The 25175-nt window shown below is 38.6% G+C and overlaps 1 protein-coding gene across 2 annotated transcripts; it reads right to left on the reverse strand.

Annotated features, from left to right (window-relative positions):
- Window positions 1-1994: 1994 nt before the first annotated feature.
- LOC149028023 (Outer membrane OMP85 family protein) lies at window positions 1995-23525 on the reverse strand. Of its 2 annotated transcripts, XM_089167922.1 has the most exons (11): window positions 23266-23525; window positions 23047-23113; window positions 22874-22909; window positions 22609-22753; window positions 22240-22398; window positions 22061-22131; window positions 21865-21943; window positions 21652-21767; window positions 21410-21557; window positions 4232-4301; window positions 1995-2643 (listed from the first exon to the last, which is right to left on the reverse strand). In XM_089167922.1, exons 1-11 carry the CDS (start codon window positions 23297-23299, stop codon window positions 2486-2488), a joined length of 1083 nt encoding a protein of 360 aa, XP_089024048.1. In that variant the 5' UTR covers window positions 23300-23525; the 3' UTR covers window positions 1995-2485. The 2 variants fall into 2 exon arrangements, with proteins under 2 accessions (XP_089024048.1, XP_089024055.1); XM_089167929.1 differs by lacking the exon at window positions 4232-4301 and having other exon boundaries at window positions 2483-2643.
- Window positions 23526-25175: the final 1650 nt, after the last annotated feature.

A 25175-nucleotide genomic window follows, 5' to 3' on the forward strand; every position in this document is an offset into this window, starting at 1 on the left:
TTTGATAGAATTTTATTTTATATTTTAAATGATCAAAGCCTATCTCAAACTAAGAAATAATTTTTTTTATAGAATTAAGAGTAAAAGACAATATTTTTTTCATTATTTCTTTTTTTCTTTTATTCCAATCTCAAACCACCTTCTTCTTTTTTTTCTTCTTTTTTTTTTTTTTTTCATTTTATTTACTAAGAATCTTTTTTATATAAAAATAAGAGTAAAAGGTAATATTTATTTCCCTTTTTTTTAATCTCAAACCACCTTCCCTATATATCACTTTTTTCCAAAAAATCTCAAACAACTTTTCCAATAAACCACGATCTCAATACTTTATTATTATTATTATAATCTCAAATAACTTTTCATCTCAATATTTATTTATTATTTTTATATTTTTAGATCTCAAATCTCTCAATCTCTCCCTCCATCTGTCTCGGTTCACATTTTTCATTTCAAACAAAAATGCATTGATTGAGCCCATCATAGACCACTGTCTCCCAGTGAGTGAGTAAATTTAGAATCTATATTTTACTTTTCTTTCTTTGAATTAACCTTTTCAAGAAAAAATGTTTTCTGGTGGATAGCTATCTTCTTCCCAAACTAATCTTAAAAGGATTTTCTGGTGGATAGCTCATTCCCAAACGAATCCTCTTTTTTGTTTTCATAATTCTCTTTCAGAAAATGTAATGCAAGCAAAACAGTGAGTCCAGGGATGTTGGTCTGAAAATCTTGATGTGAAGTTAGGTATGTATAGCAGAGTAATCTGCTTAAAAACCCTAGCCTTCGCTCTTGTTAGAATCTGAATGTTTCCGTGGATTTTGGATGTTTTTAATGCTTTATTTGGGTTTCTGTTTATTTGTTTTAGAGAAGTAGAAGAGGAGCAAGCCATATTCTACTCTCTAGGAACAGATTTTTCTTGTTATTCTCCGGAGGAATTGAGGTAGAAAATATGTGAAGAGCGAACATACTCTTCACTTGATCATTCCATATCATATACGGTTTTCAAACTATTTTATATTTAAAAAAAATGATTCATTGTTGATTTTTACCAAATAAGTAGAAATAAAAGATGAAAATGATACATAGAGAGCCTAAGCCAACTGAAGTGTTGAAGAGAAGCTAGGAGGTCCCATTGATGCCCTTATTCATAGGAAGTCTTTAATTTTTAATTGGCATGTTTTATGGGATAGGTTGTAAGTTAAATTAAAGATTAGTAAATTTTGATTTCGTAATCTACAAGTTAACAAGGTCAATGTATGCCACACATTTGTTACATTCTCAAATGTTAATTTTTTACGTATAATTTAAGGTAGAAGGGGATTTAAACTCTTGACCTTGTATTATGAAGTATTGGTCTTTCGTTAATTAAGCAATACTTGTTAAGTTATCATATTTTTTCTAAATTGAAATATTGCAACACATCGTATTTTACTAAATCTTTGTGAATACCCTCTTGTATATCAAAGCCAAAATATTATTTATACATTAAAAGAGTTGTATTACGTAAGAACAAAAGATATATATATATATATATCCAAAGAAATACTCAAACATTATAATGGAAAAACATCATCAGTTATGCACAACTCTCTGCTATGCACAGTAGTGTACATATATATCAAATAGTGGCTAAAAAAGCAAAGTAACCACAAGGCTTTTGAGAATTTTTTTATTTTTATTTTAAAATTTAGATTTTAATTTCAGCCACCTATTTAGTATAAAAAAGTGTACTGCTATGTACATTAGGAGTTTTTCCCCCAATTAGAATAACATAAATAAGATAATAACTTTATTGTTATTTAGGTTAAGCAATACTCTTAAAAATAGAATAACTTTTTTTTTTTTTTTTGAGGGGTTGTTGGGAAGTTGTGGGGTAGCTGATCCGGACTCAAGACTCCAGACTCCAGTGCACAGCAAAGAGATGTGCATAGCAAAAACGATTTTTTTCCATTATGGACATGTGTCATTTATCCAAAGGAAAATGAATGGTTCATTTCCTTGTCAAAGATGGACTTGATAAAATTCCACATCATTGATTCATTGTTGCTTTTCCGGATTCCAACCAATATCCCTGGTCACCACCAAAGGTGCTTTGGGCTTATTTATATGGGCTGTGGGTGATATGCAAGACCATTACTTCAAGATAGATTTTACAGCATCGAAACCGAGTCGGCTGAAATGATCAATCATAAGAACAATTTGAGGGCGTGTGAGCTACAAGAAATGAGGTGCTGCAACAGGGACTGGTGAGGCTTCGATCTCCCAAACCAAGGAAAGCTAACTTGCCCATCAACAAACGCTATCTAGATGGCACAAGTGTTGTAGAGAAATAAACCACAGGTCTGGTCTTTTCAGCCTCAATGAATAAATGCTTTGGTCCCTTCTAGGTCATTTCTCAAAAAATTGTTTTTACAAGTGATTGTCCTTGACGATATACAAATTCAATGGAACATAAATATCAATGACATATCTTTACACAAGATAAATTTCATCCCACAACATTGGTGATGCCAAAGTAGAGAGTCTTCTGTTGAAAGGCATTAATGGCATAATCAACCTGAAACTGACCCATGTTAGACTTTAACCGAAGACCATATCCGAATCCAACTCCAAACCCAGGTTTTCCATGCCTAAGAGAAGGATTTCCTGAAACCAAACAGAGTATCAGCAATGATATCTTTTTACCCTCACAAGAGGTAAGTTGAAAATAAAAGGGCTAAGACATCCAATCAATTGAAATTTCAAGAAGCCTGAACAATATTGTAAATCAGTCTACAATAGATAGGTCTATGAGGAGGGCTGAGACATATATGCTAACTTACTTGGCCTAAGCCTGGAAAAACCAAAAATTCTTAACTACTTAAAGATGAAAATAAAAACAAGAAGAATATGAAGGTTTTAAGGATAATGTAAAGAAAAAACCAAATATCTCTAATGCTAACCATTTTTTCTGGGAGGAGGAACCACAACAAAACTGATAGTTTCATTCTAAATTTTAGCATTTCCTCTCAGTAAAACAATTCATTTTTCTTTCAACAAAATTCCTGATATCAAAAAAGAATGTCAACGGAATTAATGGGAGCCTAAGAGATACAAACTAAACAATTCAGATAGATGATAAAAATTATAATACCAACAGAAACTAAGCTCAAAAACTCCATATCACAACTACTTAGGTTTGGCTACAAAAAACCTGAACAAAATCCAATTCTTTCAGCTTGAAACAAGTAGTTTTAAGCTTGATCCCACCCTTCACAAACTGACACAAACTCCTTGCTTTATATATTATTTATATTTTTTATATATATATATATATATATATATATATATATATATATATATATATTGGGTGAGGTGGGAGGGTGGGCAGGGGTCTATCTATTTGATTTTGATTGGCACATTCACCTACTTAAAAGCTTGGACCACATTGAAATAAAATACTTTGAAATAAAAATCTTTGCATTTTGTTTAAAGGTAGAACATTTTGAGCTTCTTAAAATTGCACAAGCGGCATAGGTTCATTCTCTTCTATTTGAACCCATAGAGCTAAATTTCAAAAGAATGTATTTGGGCATAAGAATTCTCAGACAATCAGATAATTTGCATTTACACTTCTGCCACGTTGCAGGGTGATGTAGCAGCTCCGGACAATGAATAGAGCAGGGATTGACGGGTCCAGCTACCGAGCTACGTGTCAATGTTCCAAATGAAATTTAACCACATAACCCCCATGTATTTGCCATGCACACACTTGTATGTCATGCAAGCCTACCCTATTAAGATCACTTCAGCATAGTCTCTCATAATCCTGGATCTTCAAAGCTCTATTTTGCCACTGACAGTCTCTGTAAAGTTGAAACTTGACATGCAAACAGAGACCTAGAGGCCAAATGCCACAAGATTTGAGCCTATCCAATCAAGTCATGTAGCAGAACAGGTGACTGAAGAGACGGCTCTCTCCATAGCCCTTCTTCACTTTCTTCCAAATAAAGAAAAAGGAAGCCAGGTAACCTCTTGATTAAACAAATCACCATTGAAGCCAAATTAAAATGGAGTTTTTATTGAGTTTCTGGAACCTAACTGCCCAAGTAAATTCCTACCCAGAAGCAATTACCCAGGCACGTGAATGCTCAAAATGCATATACAAAACTATTAGCAAACACAGGCAGGTATAGATATAAATAACAAGTAAGAACTCAAGCAGAGGAGATAATCATGAGAGCATGTAGGTGACCTGGAACAAGGCGACCAGAGCAAAGGTCCGTACCACAATCCATGAAAACAGCACCTTCCAAAATTTTGTTCTGAACAAAATAAGCACCACAAGAAATAAAATTACGATTTAGCACGTTTATACAGCCCAAAGTATATTTTACAAATAAAGATGTTATTGGGTTCACAAGAAAGACACCAGGAACAAGTTTTATTGGAAGAGTTGGAGGACAAAATCATAAGATGATTTATAATACTATATACAAAATTACTAGACGATTAAAAAGATAACCTTTTGATAGTTTCAATACTACAGGATTGAATGATTAAAAAATCCTTTACAACTTGAACATATTATGGCTCACATCTTGACTGTTTCTGATATCTCAAATGAGAGGTCAATGGTTAGTGGAACTCAAAATCAAGAACAGAAAACAATGGAGGCATGGAGGTAATGGTTTATTCAGGCTTAAATCTTTCCATTGGAAATGAAGACACAGAAAACATGGTTATTCTGAAATCAGTTTCCTGTCCAGCGTGGCAGGTTTTGAAAAGCGACTTTGACAGGATCTTGGCTCCATACCCAGATAATTTAAAAGGCAAGCAGTTATGACAAGAGTCAGTTTTAGGTATTACCTCCTAAGTCGAACTCTTATCAGTTGTTTCAAGTCAATGTCAGTATTGATGGAACTTCACCAACACATAATTGGAATTTGACAATCATACAATGAGTTGCTAGTTGATTTATTCACTTCCCTGCTTAGATAGACATACCAATCATAATTTTAGAAGTCCAACATTTGATATTAGTGACGTTCTTTTCCTTATTGCTCATTATCCGAACATAGTAAATTCCTGTTAATATTAGAACAAATGACAGCGACACTCCACAATTGTAACTTTTACTCACAAGCACCCCATTTCAAGTTTAAAAAACAGACACCCCCAAGTTGGACATGAAGATGATGACTGATGTAGCCTCAAGTGAATGAAGGCCAGTTCTCCTAGGATCTTAACAAAACCAACATTAGTTTGAGGTTCAAATTAGGTTTCAAAGGTTGTCGGCCAGAACTTGTTCAGGTCTTAGTTTTGGGTTGAACTGAATTTTAAACCGGATCTGATTTATGAGATTAGGATTCCTATTGCTGAATATTTCAGGTACCCGAAAGCTGGTCTGTTCCCCTTTGAATGCTGGAATTAGGGTTAGGTATCAAGGGTCTTGTGTTAGGATTTGAATAGATCTCAGGTAACAGTTTCCCAGTTTTAGGGTTACGGTTTGGGAACCTAGGACTAGGGTTTTATGGTTTTAGAGTTAGGGTTTTAATGATCTAGGGTTAGGGATGTACAATTAGTTTGGGATAGATCTAACAGTTAGATTGGAGTAGATCTGACCTGAATTTTTAATACAAGTCTGGTAATGGGCTGAAATGGAGATGGAATAGTGGAGGCAGGCTGAAAGCACAGCCAACGAAGAACCCCTCAAATAGAAAACCCTAGGTTGCTCACTTGATCACATGGAGGTCCCTTACCATTGATGAGAACCTCAACTGACATCTTGCTCTTAAGCAGAAACACACTCTTTATTAATTCTAATCTCAAATCAGTCCTGTTACACGCCCAGGGCTTTATTAATAGCCTTGCATAAGAAGTCCTACTGAAATTAAGACTTAGAAACTGACTTTCCTAGTCATGCTCAACATACTAATCTAAATTCAAATGGGACTCTTATAACTAAACATAAAAAATGACTCGTTATATCCTTAATTTCATCAAACATAACTTAAACTAACATAAAAAGACTGTTCTGCCCTTATAACTTAAGTTGGACAGAATTTACATGATTAAACCAATTAGACTAAAATAAAAACCTATTTTCATACTTGACGTAAACGCTAAACCTATGGGCTCATAGAATTGGCCCATGACCGCATAAACCTACTAAACAAAGGCCCAACACCCATATCTATCAAACCTAAGTTGATTTTAAAGGGAAGTTGGCCAATTTGGTGCCAGACCTGCATCAATGACACTTCAGTTCAGTCTGCTAGATTCTTTATCATATCCTTAGCTTTATCAAACATAACTTAAACTAACATAAAAAGACTGTTCTGCCCTAATAACTTAAGTTGGACAGAATTTACGTAAGTAAACCAATTAGACTAAAATAAAAACCTATTTTCATACTTGAAGTAAACACTAAACCTATGGGCTCATAGAATTGGCCCATGACCACATAAAACTACTAAACAAAGGCCCAACACCCATATCTATCAAACCTAAGTTGATTTTAAAGGAAAGTTGGCCAATTTGGTGCCAGACCTGAATCAATGACACTTCAGTTCAGTCTGCTAGTATTTTCTCTTTAGTGGTCATTTTAAATCTTATAACTCCTGAATAACTGCTAGAAGTGCACAAGATTACCCTATTAGCCTTAAACATTCAAAGAACAGAAACCCAGCTACCTTCTGATGTATCCAAGGTTGGGAACCCCCCCCCCCCCAAAAAAAAAAAAAGGGCCCAAGCCCAACTGTGAGTCAGGGAGGTTGAAACCATCCCAAGAGTAGAATGGTCAATTTCTACCCCTGAATTGAGCTATAATAAAGACCAAAATCCAGTAGTTTAGTTTATTTTGAAGTGTTGAGAGTCAAGTTATCTGTTTTGAAGTTGCAATAGGAAAGAGTCATAGAGTTGTTTTAATTTAGGAAAGCATTGTTTCCTGTTTAAGAAGTCCTACTTTTAAGGATAACTTAAATTAGGAAGAGTTATTTCCTTTTTGGGTTCAATTTGTTTGTTACCTAATTAGCATTAGGTGACTTGAGTGAGATTTCAGATCCAAGGGCTGAGATCGCATGGTAATTACATACCTTTTCAGAGTCCAAGTTAAGTTGTGATCAAGGTACAAAAGTTTGGCGAAATTCGCCGGTTCACCAAGGGGTGAACCTAGAGAACTGGCAAATTTCGCCTAACTTTCACCGACATTTAAGCAGCAGTTTCACTGATACATGCCCCAAGTTTATCAGCTATTAAGCTTTCAAAGAATCTGAGAATCAAACCCGAGCATCATTTTTTGTTTGTACCAATTCCCACAAGCAGGTAATTCTCATAAACTGCATTCACAGCGAAGAAGAAGGCGCAGAGCCAATCTCTCTGTTTTCTTCTGTGTCTTGTATTGAATCCCCAACAGAAGGCACCAAACTGGCACAGAGCCATGGCCGAGATAGGTGAGAAGAGGCTAGAGTTTCCCTTGTGATTTCGACTGCTGAAACTGTTAAACTAACAACAACTCTGCATTTTGATGGGGAGATGCCAACCAAAAACGAAGAGGCAGAGCTGAAGTCGAGATAGAAATTGTTTTAGTGCAGGGTGAAAACCGAAAACAACTCTGCATCTCCTCACTCTCCTCGCCCTTCTCGATCCAAAAATTGTGAATGAGACGGAGAAGAAGGTTTTCTTTGTTTTCTTCATTTTCTTCCTCTTCTGGCCATTTTCTCAGCGATTTTAGTAAATATCAATTTTCGGTGCCTTTTTTATTTCAGTATTTGGTGAACCGGGGGAAAAATGGCGAATTTTTTCCGAAATTCAGCAATATGTTGTACCATGGTTGATGGGACCCTAACAGTCAGGATAACCTAGTATGAGTCTTTGTCATTTTTTCAGGCTATAAATAGCCTTTCTAGGGTAAGTTATTTCCAGATTGGACTAATTGAATGAACTAAGTTTTGAAGAATAGACTGGTATAGTCGTGGGATCCCTGGGAGGGTGACCTGCGGCTGAAAATTGTTTCTGTTTCTGCAACTTTAGTTCTTCTCCTTCTCATTCAAGCTTCAGCAATACTGTGATCCAAGCATTCTGCAGTTCTTTCAATTCAAAAGTTTAACCCTAAAATCCCTAGCCAAAGCCTCCATAAACCCTAATCAGTGCTGGTTCTTATTAAGAGGGTCCTGGTTAACAAACCCTAAACCTGGGTTTACATCACCTTCATCATCTTCCTGCCATTGATTTTACTTGCTAAACTGGAGAGAAACAATAACGTTTTGGAATTTTGGTTTTCATTTTAAGCAATCAAAGAAAGTAAGGGATGAGAAGAGATAAACAGAGAGAAGGTAGTTCTGGGATTCAGTGATGGTGAGATAAAAGGAGAAAATGGGTTGGTGGCAGAAATTGAACCTGCTTAGCCGGACATCAAACCAGTCTTCTACGTTTGCGCACTCTTTCACCATTATCTTTTAAAGGTGTTAACAGATGCCTCACTCAGGAAGAGAATTGTTGCCAGCATTCTTCATAAATAAATCATCACAAATGGGGCCAGACCCAATAATGAATTTGTTACATTCCAGTTATGCAACTGATCAAACACAAGATTTTGATCTCTATTTTGGACCTCCTAGGAAATCTACAATCCTAAGACTCCCATAGTAGTTCCCTCTTTTTCTTTTATTGCTATATCATCTTTTTCATGCTTCAAGAGTGTTAGAAAACAAGCATTAAATAATCAAAACAACAGCTGAACTAGAACAAAGAAAAGAGAGTAGAAGAAGAAGAAGAGAAGAGAGATGAAGAACAAGTAGAAGAGGCCTGTGATTGTTGCTTAAGAGTCTAGAATCACAAAGCCCTTTATTTATAGCTTCTAATGAATCTAATACAACTTGAGAGACAAGTAATTGTCCTCTAGAAAAAGGAAACAAAAAATTACAACTTTAGTAACTTCCTAACTCCTAAAATAGAAAATTCTGAAAATAGAAACTACCACCAAAATAGAAATTATGCTTTCTAAAAACTCCCAAAACTTATGTAGCAAGACTCCTACATTAGAAATAGAAACTATGCAGTTTTTACTGTTCACGTGAATAGTAACACAGTTTTACTGTTCATGTGAACAGTAACATGAACAGTAAAATAGTCCAAACTTGCATATACTTCAACACTTCCCCTTAAGCTGGAGTGTACACAAAGAAAACTTCAGCTTGCACAATAAGAATAAACTTGAAAGGTAGCACTAATCTTGAATCGTGTAGCAATGGTAGATGTCGATAAACACTGAGAAAACTTCACCCAGGAGATAATCAACACCAACTTAAAAAAACTTTAATTCTTCATGTCAATAGTACCATCCAATATTGAGAACAATCGACGATGTTGAAGACGAACAAAGTCCATAAGTATAGCAAGATCAAAAACACTATCCATATAATGCCAGTAGTAAGGAGAAATATCCACACTAAATCTTCAAAATTGTAACTCCAAAGTCCAAATAAATGCTTCGCAAGAAGGCAAGTAATAGGTAAAGTATGGGTAGGTAAAAGGCAATATTGATTATTGTGGACCAAGTAGGTAGGTAAAACACAGTATAGTTACTGTGGACCAAGTAGGTAAGGTAGTATAGGTTATTACGGACCAAGTAATTAGGTAAAAGACAGTATGAGTTACTGTGGACCAAATAGATAAGGTAAAAGACAGTATGGGTTACTGCGGACCAAGTAGGTAAGGTAAAAGACAATATGGGTAAAGACATGTAATGATATCGTTGTAGAATGCCATAAGTTGAGGACAAAGATCTTCACAAATAATATCCATCAGCACATCTTGAGTAAATATAGAATAAGGTACCATTCTCCCCCTCACGTGTAGCATTACACGTGGACAATTAATGATGAGCAGTGTATTATTCACCAATAAAGTTGATCAAGCAGCAGAAAATCATCTCACAGGACAAAGTCTTGTGCACCAAGGGGGGAAAAAAATTCTGGACCACCGCAACCCTCTAGGCAGGAGCAAATTAGATCAGGAAAAAATATATATATTGAACCAGCTTGGAATCTCAAAATTGCAGTAGTCGTTGCAGCAATCCACTCGGAAGAAGTGCAATAACAGTTGCTGCAGGAGCAGATAATATCAGATCTCGGACCATAGCAGCAAACTTCTGCTAGATTTGAAACTCTAACAGATCTCGATATGAAGGAAAAATAGTCCTCTGGGTCTTTGTAGAAGTATTAGATAAAAAGCAGGCTAAACTTGATTCTGAAATAAACAACGGAAGAAGTAGTAAAGCAAGAAGGTAGCAGCAGAATTTTTCAAAAGAGAGAAATTCAATGAAACAGGGGTACTAATATACGACTTGCAACTAAACTTATAGCACAAACAATGGAAGACAATACTTAGGTCTTGCAATCCGAATTATGGGCATATCTTTGCAAGAATCAAGAAGAATCCCAAGACATCAGTATAGTGCAGATTGAACTTCAGATTTGCACACCAAAAAAAGGGGTAGTAGGCTAGTAGCAGCCTCAGTTGAATCAAATAGGTAGACATATCCCCAGAAAGCTTAGGGCATTTTTGTAGTATTAATACATAGATACTTGGTGCTTCAAAAGTTAAAGAAGAAGGACAGCCATGCACAATTACTGTAGCGAAGGTTGGGGCTACCCTAGATAAGAAAAAGGAAAAAAAACTAGGCAGCCAAGAGAGAGAAAACAGTCCCTAGGTTGATTAAACTTGCTCTGATGCCATGTTAGAAAACAAGCATTAAATAATCAAAACAACAGCTGAACTAGAACAAAGAAAAGAGAGAAGAAGAAGAAGAGAAGAGAGATGAAGAACAAGTAGAAGAGGCCTGTGATTCTTGCTTAAGAGTCTAGAATCACAGAGCCCTTTTATTTATAGCTTCTAATGAATCTAATACAACTTGAGAGACAAGTAATTGTCCTCTAGAAAAAGGAAACAAAAAATTACAACTTTAGTAACTTCCTAGCTTCTAAAATAGAAAATTATGAAAATAGAAACTACCACCAAAATAGAAATTATGCTTTCTAAAAACTCCCAAAACTTATGTAGCAACACTCCTACATTAGAAATAGAAACTATGCAGTTTTTACTGTTCACGTGAATAGTAACACAGTTTTACTGTTCACGTGAACAATAACATGAAAAGTAAAATAGTCCAAACTTGCATATACTTCAACAAAGAGAATTTTGAAATCACTCTGTAGAGAATTTTAAGAAACAGAATAGCAAATGATACCCTAGATGGGAAGATGGGTTACTGAATCTCTCTTCTCGATTCGCTTTCTTTGCAACCTGCAAAACAATTTGCTGGGGGATTTGCCGATCGTTGAACCATAAGGGATTAGATTCCCAAATCTGGGTTTATCGTCTCTTATTTCTTATTCATCTTTGTTTAGATTATTCGTTCCACATTGCATTAGGGATTTTGGTTCGAGCAATCAAAGAAGATAACAAAAAAAACAAAGAGGAGGAAGTAAATGGCTGAAGAATTGAGATCAATCCCCCTTAATCAAATCATGATCACTTGCTTCAATCCCTTTGTTTTCATTTTCATACATGGATACAACTTTACTTCCATAAAGTAATTAAATATCCAAAGCTCAAACCTGGATTGATCTTTGTTGTGACTTATAGAATCAAGAAATTCATAGAACACCACCAGGTTCGTATTTCAGGTTTCACTATTCAGACAAGGTCACTTGAGAAACAAGAAAATGGGGGTATTATAGTCTTTTCATCTTTAATCCTAACCAATTTAAAAGGTGTAATAAAGCCGTTACCATACATGATTCTCTAATCACTGCTTCGGATTTCGTCAACCCTCCTGACGATGACCACTCGAAAAAGCCTGCAATTCCTGATTGTTACTTTGCGGATGAAGATTCCGAAGCTCCTGAGATGTCTGCCGACTTTGCCCTTGCCTACGATGTTGTTGCTACCACCGAGCCCAAGACTTGATTGGTAAAGGTAATTGGTTCTCGTCCTATTGACCGATTGGTAAAGGTAATTGGTTCTCGTCCTGCAATCTCCCAAAGCCTGCTTACCCTAACCCTCACGCTTCCCCTAAATCGCTTTTGCCCTCGCCATATCTCCAGCTGGGGCCCACCTCTAATACCCCATCCCTTATCCACCTGGGGACCGCTTTTAACCATTCTTCAGTATCGCACAGCCATACCCCTATTTCCCTCAGCATTCCACTCGTCACTAATGGGCCAAAGCCCATCGCAACCATTACCTCTTCTTTTGGGCCTTTGAACTATAGGCCTCGGTCCAAAAGGTCTTTGCACTCTAAAGCTAAGCTCACTTCCCCAAATGCTCCTTTGTCCTCGGTCCATTCCAGAATTAAAACCCCTAGCCTTGAAGCCTTAAATCATTTGGCCCTCCCAAATTATCCTCCTTTAACCCATCACCCCACTAACCCGCTTTCTGCTAGCCAACCTTCATCTCCTTCAATTGAACCATCATCTCCCAACTCAGCCTCTTCCATTGCCCCAAACATCTTTGAAACCCCTTCCCCTTAGAATTCCCCACTGCGTGAGACTATTTCTTCAAGCTCGCCCCACCAAAATGCCTCTCTTGACCCCAATTTTAATTGCTAGTGTCCCCCCCCCCCCGGTAGTATTTATGTCTGATTCTATTGTGTGGAATGTTAGAGGTCTGAATGCAATTGCTAAGCAGAGCGAAGTCAAGAAATTTCTCTTGGATTCAAAAGCCAACTTTTATGCCCTCCTTAAGACTCATGTCCAAGTTGAGAATTCCCATCGGATTCCTAGTTTCTTAGCCCCATCTTGGTCATTTCTTTCCAATTATTCCCATTGTCCTAAGGGTAGAATCTGGATTTTTTGGAACCCCTCCTCCCTCAATATTTCCCTCATCGATTATTCTCCCCAATTCATGCACCTCTCTATTTCCCCTTCAAATTCCAGTTTAACCTTTTTTCTCACCAGTCTACGGCTTTAATCGGGCTTCTGAGCATGTGCCTCTATGGGACTCCATTCATTCCTTTTCCTCTTCCCATGTTAATCATCCCTGGGGTGTGGGAGGGGATTTTAATGTTGTTCGATTCTCCATGAGAGGGTGGGTGGGCGTCCATCTAATCCAACTGCAGTTGAGAATTTTAACTCGTCTCAATGACTATTGTATCACTGATCTTCGGTGGTCGGGCCACTCTCTATCTTGGCATAACCGTTGTATTGGTGAGGATAGGATTGCCTCAAAACTTGACCGTTTCCTTGTCAACCACCATTGGCTCTCCACTTTCCCGGATTCCCGTGCCTCATTTTCCCCTGCGTGTCTTTCGGATCATTCTCCCTGCCTTTTCCATATTTACCCCCTCTCTTCTTTCGATCCTAAGCCTTTCAAGTTCTTTGATACGTGGATCTCCAACTTTTCTTTCTTGCCCACTGTTAAGGAAGCCTGGGAGAAGCTTTAAGCTTGTTCATTGCCACTCTCTTCCCCTAATTGGCTTTGCTCGCCGGCTTGGGAATACTAAGGAAGCTCTTGGTCATTAGAACCATTCCACCTTTGGAAACATTTCCTCTAGGGTTTCTGATGGCAGTTCAAATCTCTTGCAAACCCAGGTCCTCCTCCAAAGTGACCCACTCAATCCTTTGCTTGCGGAAAGTGAGAGGAACCTTTCTTCTGAGCTTTTTTCCCTTGTCTCTATTGAAGAGAGCTTCCTCCGCCAAAAAGCCAGGATCAAATGGCTCCAACTTGGGGACTCCAATACCACTTTCTTTCATCGCTCCCTTAAAGAGCGAAATAATCTTAACTCCATTCCTGCTCTCCTCTCTAGCAATGGAGTGTGGATTTTATGACCCTCCGGGTATCAAAACCGAGGTTGTCTCTTACTTCTCAAATCTCCTCTCTCCCCCTCGCTCCTCTCTCCCGCCGCGTCCCGCTCTCCCCCTGGCCTGATCAACAAATTTGTTAGCCCTCAATCTTTCCCCTCTCTTTTCTCTATCCCGTCCCATTATGAGATCATTCAGGCCATCCGTTCCCACAAATCAAATCGAGCCCCCGGCCCTGATGGTTTTAGTATGGGTTTTTTCTCCAATACCTGGGAACTCATAGAAGATGATCTTATCAGAGATGTCCGCAACTTCTTCCTCAATCTGTCTCAGCTCTCTTCCATCAACCAAACTTTTCTTTGTCTCATCCCCAAAAAGGCTGGGGCGTCCTCCCTTTCTAATTTTCGCCCCATCTCCCTTTGTAATCTCCTCTACAAGTTCATCTCTAAAATCCTAGCGAATCGGCTCAAAAAGATTATGCCTAACCTAGTTAGTGCAAACCAAACAGCCTTCATCTCGGATCGTAGCATTGCGGATAATATTCCCTTTTGTGCAGAGATTGTAAGGGGGTTCGAAAGATCTTCCCACTCCCCTGCAGCTCTCCTCAATGTGGATCTCCACAAAGCTTTCGACTTTGTCCGTTGGGATTTTACTAGTGATGTTCTTTTTGCCATGAGATTCCCTCCTTCCTTCTTCCATTGGATTGAAGTCTGCATCTCCACCCCATTCTTTTCAGTTATTACCAATGGTTCGCAAGCAGGCTTCTTTCCCTTTAGTGTCGGCATTCACCAAGATTGTCTCCTCTCTCCTTCTCTTTTCTCTCTAGCTTTGGCAGTCCTATCTCGTCTCCTACAAGCTAAGACTGATCAACTCCTGATTTCTCCCATTCCCAAGTGCAAAACCCTTAATCTCACTCATCTCACCTTTGCCGATGATCTCATGATTTTCTCAAAAGCCGACCTTAACTCCATCACCTCTGCCCTTTCCTTCTTCGAGTCTATCTCTGGCCTTAAGGTCAATCTTGATAAATCTACTATTTTCCTCATTGGAGTTTCTGAGCCTCTCTTCTTTTTAATATCCTGAATCTTTCGGGGTTCAAGCCTGGATCCTTCCCTATTATCTACCTTGGTCTCCCTCTCATCCCAGGTAAACTCTCTCATCATCATTGTTCCCCTATGTTAGATCACATCCGCAAGTCTCCAATTTTGGAAAAGCCAGCTTCTCTCCTTCGCCAGTAGGGTTGAACTCATTCGATCTGTGCTCCAACCTTCCTACCTTTATTGGTGTGGCATTTTCCCGATACCCAAGGCCATCTCATCTGCTACGGAATCTCTCTTTTGTGCCTTTCTTTGGAAGGGCCAGGAATCTACGCAATTCCTTCGCCCTATAAGTTGATCCAACGTTTGTCGGCCCAAATATTAAGGAGGCCTAGGAATTCGTCGGATCCAAGAAGTTAATTCCGCTGCTATGCTCAAACTCATTTGGAAAATTGTCACTCAAAATGATTCTATCTGGGTCAAGTGGGTCCATTCTTACCTTCTTAAATCTAACTCTTTCTGGACTGCCTCTATCCCCCCTAATCCCTCCAAGACTTGGAGGAAGCTCCTCCTTCTTTGTCCTCGAACCCTCACTGCCATTACCACCCATATCTCTTCCGGTTCCTCTACTTCTTTATGGCTGGATCCATGGCATCCGATGGGTATTCTTCTCACGCTCTTTCCCCTCGCACAATCTATGAGACTCGTATTCCCAAATCTACCCTTCTCTCGGAGTTCATCTCTAGTGGTACATGGGTTCCTTCCCCGCATCATAGTCTCACACAAGTCTAGAATTCTCTCCCCCTCCGCTTCCCCCTGGCCCCCCTTGGTTTGGTTTAAAGGTCATTTACCCCGTCACTCTCTCACTCTTTGGAGAGCCCTAAACTTAGCCCAGCCAACCTAGTCATTCCTTATTTCCCGCCACATCCTTGTGAACCCGAATTGCATCATTTGCTAGAATGGTACTGAGCATTTGTTCTTTTCTTGCCCTTTATCCAGTGCTCTTTGGAGAAAAGCCCCTAGCTACATTTGGCCACGCTCCCGTCGCTCCTTTGGGTTTGCCCGTGACTAGTCTTGGATTCTGAGTAAATTTCCAGGTACCTCTATTTGTGATCGGATTGGTAGGCTCGTCTTTGGTGCCACATTCCACCATCTGTGGTGGGAGCATAATCTCAGACGCTGGAACTCCAAATCCCGCTCTATCGACACTATCTGGAATGCTATATGCTTTGATGTATCTTCTAGGATTTCTTCTTTTTCCCTTCCCCCGATTGTTGATTCCCCAAAGAACAAGCTCATTGTTGTTTCCTGAGGGCTCAACTCCCAATTCCTCTCACCCATTTGATCCTGGCCCTTTGTCCTCTGTAGTTTGTTTTTTTTTTCGTTTCTTTAATTGATTATTTATTCATCCAAAAAAATTTAAAAGGTGTAACTCGTCTCTAATACTAACAGTTCAAGCAGAAAAGGGGACTTGTATATTTTAAACTTAAAATGGGCACCAACGAGTAAAAGGTACAACTTGGGGAGTGTCAGTCATTTGCTCCAAACTTTTAATGCTCCAGTACAAAGGAGTGACTTAACTAAGATTAAAGGAGCCAAAGGAGCTAAGTAGCCTAAAATGACTCTAGGTGAAGTGATGAGGAAATACAGGCATGGCAACTTGGATAGAGCTAATTGAAAGGCAAGGATGTATGTAGCCAACCTCATTTAGATGGGATAAAGCTGAATGGTTTTTCATGTAAATGCATATATTATTATCTTACAACTAATAGTGAAAACTAAAATCAACATATGCTGAACACTTGGTAACCAGTTCAACTCCTGGAAACAGTCACTTTGGAATCAAGGGTAAGGCTGCATACATCTGACCCTCCCCAAAACCTGCTAAATGTGGGAGCCTTGTGCATAAGGTACAAACTTTTTTCCACAGTGAATAATAAAACCAACACATCAGCAAAAAAGCTGATATTCTGTAAGGCTCTATTTGCATCTGGGTAAAACCATAAAATGAAATTTTCTAAAAATAGCAAAATGGATTTTACTATAACTTTTTTCCTCTTTCACATGGTTTTTATCCCAAGAACAAATTCAACCTAAGAAGTATAATTGAAAAATCATCACATTAAATAAAATCTGGAAGCAAACATTGGATAACCACAGGCATACTGCTAGGGTTAAGTGAAAAGGTCTGGACACCCCCCCCCCAGGGCAGGCCCCAAAAACAAAACCCAACCAACCAAACCCCCCCCCCCAAAAAAATAAAATAAAATAAAATAAAAAAAAGGGAAGGTAAAAACCTGCACATCGCACCACCAAATGGATAATTTTTCCCAGATTAAGGTGGTCAATGAAAGGAAAATATCAAATGTGATAATCCAAAACAAGCCTGCAACCAATACACAGCTATCCCACATCTTTGGGCAGTGTCTCACTGTACTTTAATCAGAGAACATAGACTAAGGTCAGCTTTACATAGGACCCACCAAACCACACCATGTCCTTTCAACAAGGTTTAGAAGAGAACAAGTGATGCAGGAGAACCTCTACGAAGGGTTGTTAGGCATGGGATAACATTGGGCCTAATTTCTAATGGGCTGAATATAAAGCCTACAGGATCATAATTAGTATCCACGTTTTTTGGTGTCAAATTTATTTCAATCTGTCATCTGTTAATGCTTGAAATAGTTGAAAAGGAAGTCCTAGATTTAGTAATTAGGTGTCTAGGGTAGTTCAGAACCTTAATCTTTTTAATTTAAACTTTCTTTTATGTTTCCTTACAGACCTATTGGGGAAAAACATGAATAAGAAACACCCTTTCCCGGATTACTTCATTGAGTCAACCCGGATTCGATATACATCATAGTTGTCAAGATGTTGTCTAGGGGTCCTGACAATTCTTGCTCCACACCTTGTTCAGCCAGGTGGCATTTGGTGATGCTGCCTTAATGTCGTTTGCCTAGACACCATGATGATTGATTTATATATTTCATCAGGTTTCTTAGGTTTCTTAAACATTTCTTCAGAAACTTGAAGGGCCACCTGTTTCATAGTTCTAGGAGTGTTAAAAGTGGGTAGAATATTCTCTATGCAGATGGTCATATCTCCATGTGAATCCTTGACTGGCAAGAACTATTTACCCCATGGTCCCCTCACATATCAGGTTTCAGCCCAAACAAGAATATCTGGAAACCAAGAGGATGCATAGGGTGACAGACAGAATGCATGGAACCTACATGGAGAATGACTGAATGTGGGTCTCAAATCTGACCCATAACAGATGTTTCCTAAATATCCATCAGAATTCCCATCTCATCCTTCCATGTGATACAAATATGTTTGTCAACTAGGAAGAAATCACGGTTGACTGAGCTAGAAATCCTTGTAATGTGAGACTGTAAACCCAATGGTAGCAGTCCTACATACATTGTTCAAGCACAAACAACTTAGTGGGAAAACTCAGGCACAAAACCAAAATAGAAGCAAAAATAAGAATTAGCGACCTAGTGAATGAATATGAAACCGCCAGCAGAAAGGCACCAAAGTCAGGTCAAATGTTGCTTGTAAAACAGGGAAGATATGCTGGAAGTTTTTCCATATTCTGGTGGTGCAATGAGAAGACATGGAAGCAGTTCCTATATTAATAACCATGAATCAGCAGACCAAATAAGTGGAATGCTCTTAGGATTGGATCTAATGGTGTACCTGTAGTGATGAAAACTTGCTGCAAGTTTGACTCCAATATGAGAGTTTCGAGTCGAACGGAGGCGGTATGAAAATAGAAGGTTCAAGGGATCTGGATGAATGTTGAAACAACTAATGAATGGGTGGCACGAGTGGATAGGTGGAATGAATGAAGAACGGTAGGATGGATGGTAGTCTTAAACCCACAGGCTGTGGTGAGTGGAGGAAAAGAGATGGAGATCCTGTTCTTGCAGTAATCCACCAAAACTCGGCACAGTAGCAGCCTGGATAGATTGAAAGAAGTAGCAGCAGCAGCTTGGTTTGATTGGAAGATACAGCAACACTAGCAACATAAAGCACAGCCTTGATGATTGAAGAAGAGCCACTAGCAATCTTCAATTAATACTGCTTTGAGATGTGGAGTACACAACAGTAGTAGAAGGTAGAAGAGAAGATATAAGAGAAAGGAGGTAAGGGATTGGGCTAGCGCAGCCTTCAGAGTTGGGTCTCTCACTTATGGCTATCCCAGCAACAAGGATTTTACTCCAAACTTGAAGCTACTTGACCAGAAATTCGATTTCTCCAAAGTCTATGCTTCTGTTAACGAAAGGGCGTATTATAGTTTTGCCAAAGCTTTCAAGAAATAGGAACATTCTAAAACTGGACTCACAAAAATATAACAAAAATTACTGGACTAGATTAAGAACCAAAATAAGTCAGAAAATGACCAAACTACCCCTGGTAGGGTTTGGGCAGCACACTTGGTGCACCAATGGATTTGCATCTAGGGCCCATTTTGCTGGTTCGGCCAGAGGGGGTGGGCTTGCTTACATCATCCTGTCTGCATTAACAATATCCCAATATTAAGACATAGGAGTTTCAATGTATGATACAACACAATATTCAACTTAAAGGACAAATCTCTATCTCGCCAGTTGTTAAGAAATTCTATTTAAGAGAAAAGATTTCCCCAGGAAAAGAGAAGTATGAGAGCAAGAGAGAGAGAGTCAAATACTGCTGTTGGTGTATCAATAATGGAAGCTCTAGGTGAGGGTTGATGTGAAATGCAATTGCAAAGTCTTGATCCCATCCTTGGCTTAGAAGTTGCTTTCAACCTCTCCCACTCCTTAAAAGAGGAAGGATGGAGGGTTGCTTTTAACCTTTACCACACCTTCAAATAGGAAGGATGGAGGATTGCTTTTAACCTCTCCCACTCCTTAAAAGAGGAAGGATGGAGGAGAATGCAAACAAAAAGGATGTAGTACTTATTCATTGCATATGTGACTCCCATCCCAACAAAAATATAGAATTATTTTCCCTTAAGAACAGGGTTGATGAATCTAATCTTCCAACCTAACACCCAAAACCTGAATATTCTTGTGTCTCAAGTCTCAAAACCATCCTCAATAAAATAATAAAAAAAAGCGAAGCCTTTAGGATCTATCATATTCCAAAGTATTGAAGTAACATACATGAAGTTTATCATGTAATTGGGACCTACCATAAGATTTTAAGAAGGAATGTTGGACTTCAAAAACTAAAATCCCATCAAGAAAGAATGTATATCCTACGTGGGCTTCCTTTGAAAAAAAAGATATTCAAATCTCAAGCCAAGCATGAAGTCAGTGAATCACTTGGTACTCCATTTCAGCAATATATGAAGTCAGGGTTTTGTACGAACATTTGAAATGTCTTGAGAGTTTAGAAGCACCTAGCAATGTTACCACCAGTAGATTCTAAGGGATTCTAACATGAGGAGCCATAATCCTGTAAAGTATTAATTTCCTTTTGCCCACAATTGGGTAAGGAAGGAATTTATATGTTATCCATGATAACACCCACTGCTCCGTCCAGCAAATCATGACATGTGAGGCATTTGCTCTACAGGAGCACCAAGGCATTACTTACATGCTTACAGCGTATAGAAAACCCATAACCAGATGCATTCTTTGTTATTCATATTTCTTTATATGGTTCAGCACAGCATATTACATATTGGTCAGGCTAGAATAATATGCAAGATTATAAAAGTCAGGCCCAGCACAGGGTTTAGACTCCGTTCGTTCCTATTCAATCCTGATTTGCATCAGCCAGGAACCATCAGGAAATGCCAAATTCTAGATTGGGAGATGAGTGTATTGATTTTCTAAGATCTTAGATATTTGAAGTCATTGGCCTAAATCCTTTAAGGTCTCACTGTAAGAGGTAACCTTACTTCACTTTCTGCACTTCTGTAAACCAAAGGAAGGAAATAATGACTACTAAACAAGAGCTCTGCTCTTTTCTTTTTTTTTTCTTTTTTTTTTTTTGGGTCATTACCATTTGTCTTGTTGAGAATCAGGAACAACCAGAGTTGGGGGTTACAATTACAATTCAAATAGCTCATTTCTAATTATCCAATCCCACTTTTGAAACCACGATAATCAGAGGTTATTTTATTTAATATATTGTCTTTTTATGAGGGATTGGGGAGGTGACCATAGGAATTTGCAATTGGGCAACTCTAAGCATAAATACAGATAACTCAAAGACAACAACCATGTAAGCATAATATAAATTTTCCGAGAACAGCTACAATTCAGGTATTATCACCCCAGAAATATTCCTAACTGTGGCACTTCATAGAATAACATGAACAGTAATACTACCAAATAACCAAAATTGCTAGCTGCACAATGCAAGTGAATGCATGATTACCAAGTTCAATGATATCAGATAATGCCTCAAGGAAGCAACTTCATATGTCAACAACAGGAATTCTCAACATTGCTTTAGCAAGATATGAGCAAGACAACCTACAATGCTTGGATGGAAATCAGATAGGAATACCAGGACCATAGATATACAACTCAATAGGAAGAAAACTTTCTATGCTAGCTAGTGAAACACAAGGACCAACTTATATCATACCATAGGGAATGTTAATTCATTGTTCACGATGAGACATGATCTCCCAGATCCTACAGCACCCTCACCATATCCTCGAACACTACCAAGACCGCCAATTGCAAATGCTTGGTAAGGTGCCATGTCCCCTACAATGGAACCACCTGTGAGGCTGTAAGATAAAAGGTAAGACCAGTGCCAGAGGAGGACTAAAAAGGAAGGCAAAAGTTATCTTCTCTTCAATACACCAAATAAAGCTCCTTCACCTTGCCAAGAAAAATGTAGGCCCAAGTTTAACCCCCTTTGATGCAACAAATTTGAATCTGTTGAAGATCAGCCACTTGGATAGAACGGGAATACCTTGTTCTATTTGAAGTTTTAACTAAAAGATACATAAATACACTTGTTAAGTATAAGATAGTCTCCTCAGGTTTCCTAATAGAACATAGATACTCAGACCAGAAAGTAGGGCAGTTTACTTGTGAGAAACTATGATCATTGGCCTTCACATAATGAGATTCCTGCTTCAGAACCACCATACTGTCGTGTGTTGTGCCACTGCACAAGAAGCATTTCCACAAATCGAAAATCAGCAGGCTTTAAATTGATCCCAAAAAATCAATACATAAGCCATTCATGATGCCTCAAGTTTATCTATTCATGAAAACCAATCACCTGCAGGTCACAGGAAACCCATCAAGGTCTCTGCTTATGAAGCGGCCATCATCATTAACTGGTCTGACATGCTATTACAAAATACAATGGATAAGTCAGTTTCCTTAGCTACTGAATCCAGAGAATAAGGAGGGTGAGGGAGCATAATAGTCCTTGATATCCTAAAAAGTGATACCCACCTCAAATTTTATGCTGGTGGTGCTGGTCCAATTTGAACTTGCAGGTTCATTTAGCTCAACTCCAGCTGACAAGCGGCACAAGTTGACACCACCACTTCCTGAACGGGAGAAATTGTCGACTGGTAACCCATGGACTCCAATCTCGGGAGATATTGAGTGCTGAGGTAGGGGGAATCAAAACACTTTCTAAGTTACCAACGTTGTACTGTCAACTTTACTATCATTCCTATAACTGAATTATCCTCAACATCAACCGATTGAGTTATCAATTTGTGCAGACATGATTCAGGAAGTTCCTATGTAACCCAAATTCCTCTGACAGAAATAAAATAAATTTGTGTTTGCAATTAAAAAAATAACAAGCCATACCTGCACAATGAAAGACTGCTGGGCGACACCCTGGGGTCTCGGCCTTCTGAAAGCTATCAAGACATTGGAATCATACAGTCCCTTATCTACAGACACGTCAAGCTTCTCACTTCCGCCAAACAAACTGGGGTGTTTGATACAAAGACTACAATACGTAGAAAGATATGTACCCATCACATTCGGTAAGGGAACTCTTCAAAAGAACATGAACCCAGAAACCTAGTTTCTCCTGGAAATCGAAAAATAACAGAATCCAATACAGTACCTTCCGATAATCTGAGAAAACGGATGGCTAGAATCCCTGACAATAAGAGCCCACATTCATAAGAATAAGAAGGTCTGAGAATCATAACCAAATAGATTACCAAAAAAAAATTCATAACCAAATATGAGTTGTATACAACTACGGGATTTAAGCAAAGAGAAGTAAACGAAAACCTGAAAGGAGGAAGCAATAAAGCTGTACATAGCTTGTGAGTGAAATCCACATTTACGTCTATCTTGGCTGCAGAGTAACGGCAATGGCGTGAGAACAACCACAACCACAACCACAAATATTACCAGAAAACTAATTTCTTTTAAGACCTATTTGTAGAAATGCCTGCATAGTCTCCATCTTCCATGCATCTCCGAGAAGGTAATGAAGGGGGAACTAACCTTTGCCGGCATGGATGCTCTTTTGAGCTCCCATCCCATTACTTTTGCTACCATTAATTAAACGAACCCAATTTTGTATAAACAAACTTCAGATGGAATGATGAAAGAAAGAGGGTGTCGTTAAATTGCTGGAGGGTGGTAGGATTATCAGCTCCGTTTTTCTTCCGAGCGGAGATGCGTTTGTTCTTTGCGTCTGTCACGGGAGAAGTCTTCAGAACCGTCCCATGGGAACAGTTGTGACTTGCGCTTTACTTCTTGGGTATTCATTCCTACACGATCAGCCTGCAGAGAGGAGAGATTAGTCTTTACGGTGATGCGTATGGACTACGATGCACGTGCAACCCTAATGTGATCACAATCAGCGTTCGTACAAGAAGAAGATCAAACGAACGCATGAGCCCTGCGTTGACAGTTGATATTCTGTTACCGATTCTGATCCAGTGGTCAATGTATTTGGCACGTTTATATTTGTTTTCTTGGGATAGTTTTTCCATTTATCCTTGTCGAGTGAAATAGAATCGTTTCGGTCTTCCGTGGTTCAATAAACGTTATTCGCCGACTCAGTAAAAGCCGCAATCCACAAATGCCATTTGTGATTTGGCCATTCATGCTCTGAAATTGAATTGAACATTTGAAGCAACTGATTTCACCTTCTCCTAGTCCCCAAGCTCAAAGAAGAGTGGCGATTCTCTCCACCCAATCTGCCGGTGCTCCATCATCTCACACTCACAAAAATCTAACATGAGTAGGTTTGGTGGAGGAGTCCGAATCAGCTCCCACGACAGGTTTTCGACCACACAAAACAGTGGGGCCCAGGGTGAAAAAACACTTTTTAGAAAAAACAAAAAATAATTTAATTTCATCCAGGGGCCCCACTGTTTTGTGTGGTCGGAAACTGTTGGGAAGCACTCTGTGCTACCCGACGGTGTGAGGATCCGGATTCTTGGTGGAGAGGATCTAGATCTCAAAACAAAACCTAAGAATTGCACTCCAACAAATTCCGTGCTCTCTCGTTGGAATCTAGAACCTCTTCACCCAATCCTACTTGTGCCCCCATCCTCCTCACTCATAAAAGACCTGACATGCTTCATGCCTCTCGTCATGTAGAAAGACGATTCTATGTTGCTTTTTAGGGATTCAAATCTTATTTATATTAATTGCACTCATTGCCTTTGCTTGTCTACTGGCTTCTTCCATTTTTGAGTTCGTTCAATTAGTCTAAAATGTACTTTCTTCTAATGGATTTTCTTCAAGATTGAACTCTCGATGGCCTAACCCTAGAAATTTGATATTTTTATTGATATAAAAGATGTGTGTGTTGCTGGGTTTGGATATATCTTGAATTTTGCAATTCCATATAATTATGATTTGTTGTTTATAATTTATAGGTTAAGGTCAGTTGCTTGTAAAAGGATAAAATTATAATTGTTTGAAGATTAGGGTTTTAGGTTTTGCAATAAATAAATAGCGTAGAATATGTATTGTATCTCCCTTCCAGTCGGCCTTTGCACCTAAAAGAGTAATTTATGATAATATATTTGTGGCCCATGAACTTTTTTTCACTATATCAAGCATGGTAAGAAATGGAAGAAAAAATTTATTGCACTTAAAATTGACATGAAGAAGGCATATGATCGGTTAGAATAACTGTTTATTCGTGCAACCCTTCTCAAATTGGGATTTTCTCAAAAGTGGATTGCTTGGTCATGGGATGTATTACATCGATATCTTACTCCTTGTTAGTTAATGCGTTTGATAGAGCCTCATTTGTGCCTACCAGGGGAATCAAACAAGGGGATCCATTATCTCCCTACTTATTTATTCTATGTTCCTAGGTCTTATCAGCTATTATCCAGAAAGCAAAATCATATCAAATGGTGAGAGATAACAGCATCAAGAATTGGACTGAA

The sequence above is a fragment of the Hakea prostrata genome, chromosome 1, assembly GCF_041222555.1.
Source record: "Hakea prostrata isolate BN-2017 chromosome 1, UWA_Hpros_2, whole genome shotgun sequence".
Taxonomy (NCBI): Eukaryota; Viridiplantae; Streptophyta; class Magnoliopsida; order Proteales; family Proteaceae; genus Hakea; species Hakea prostrata.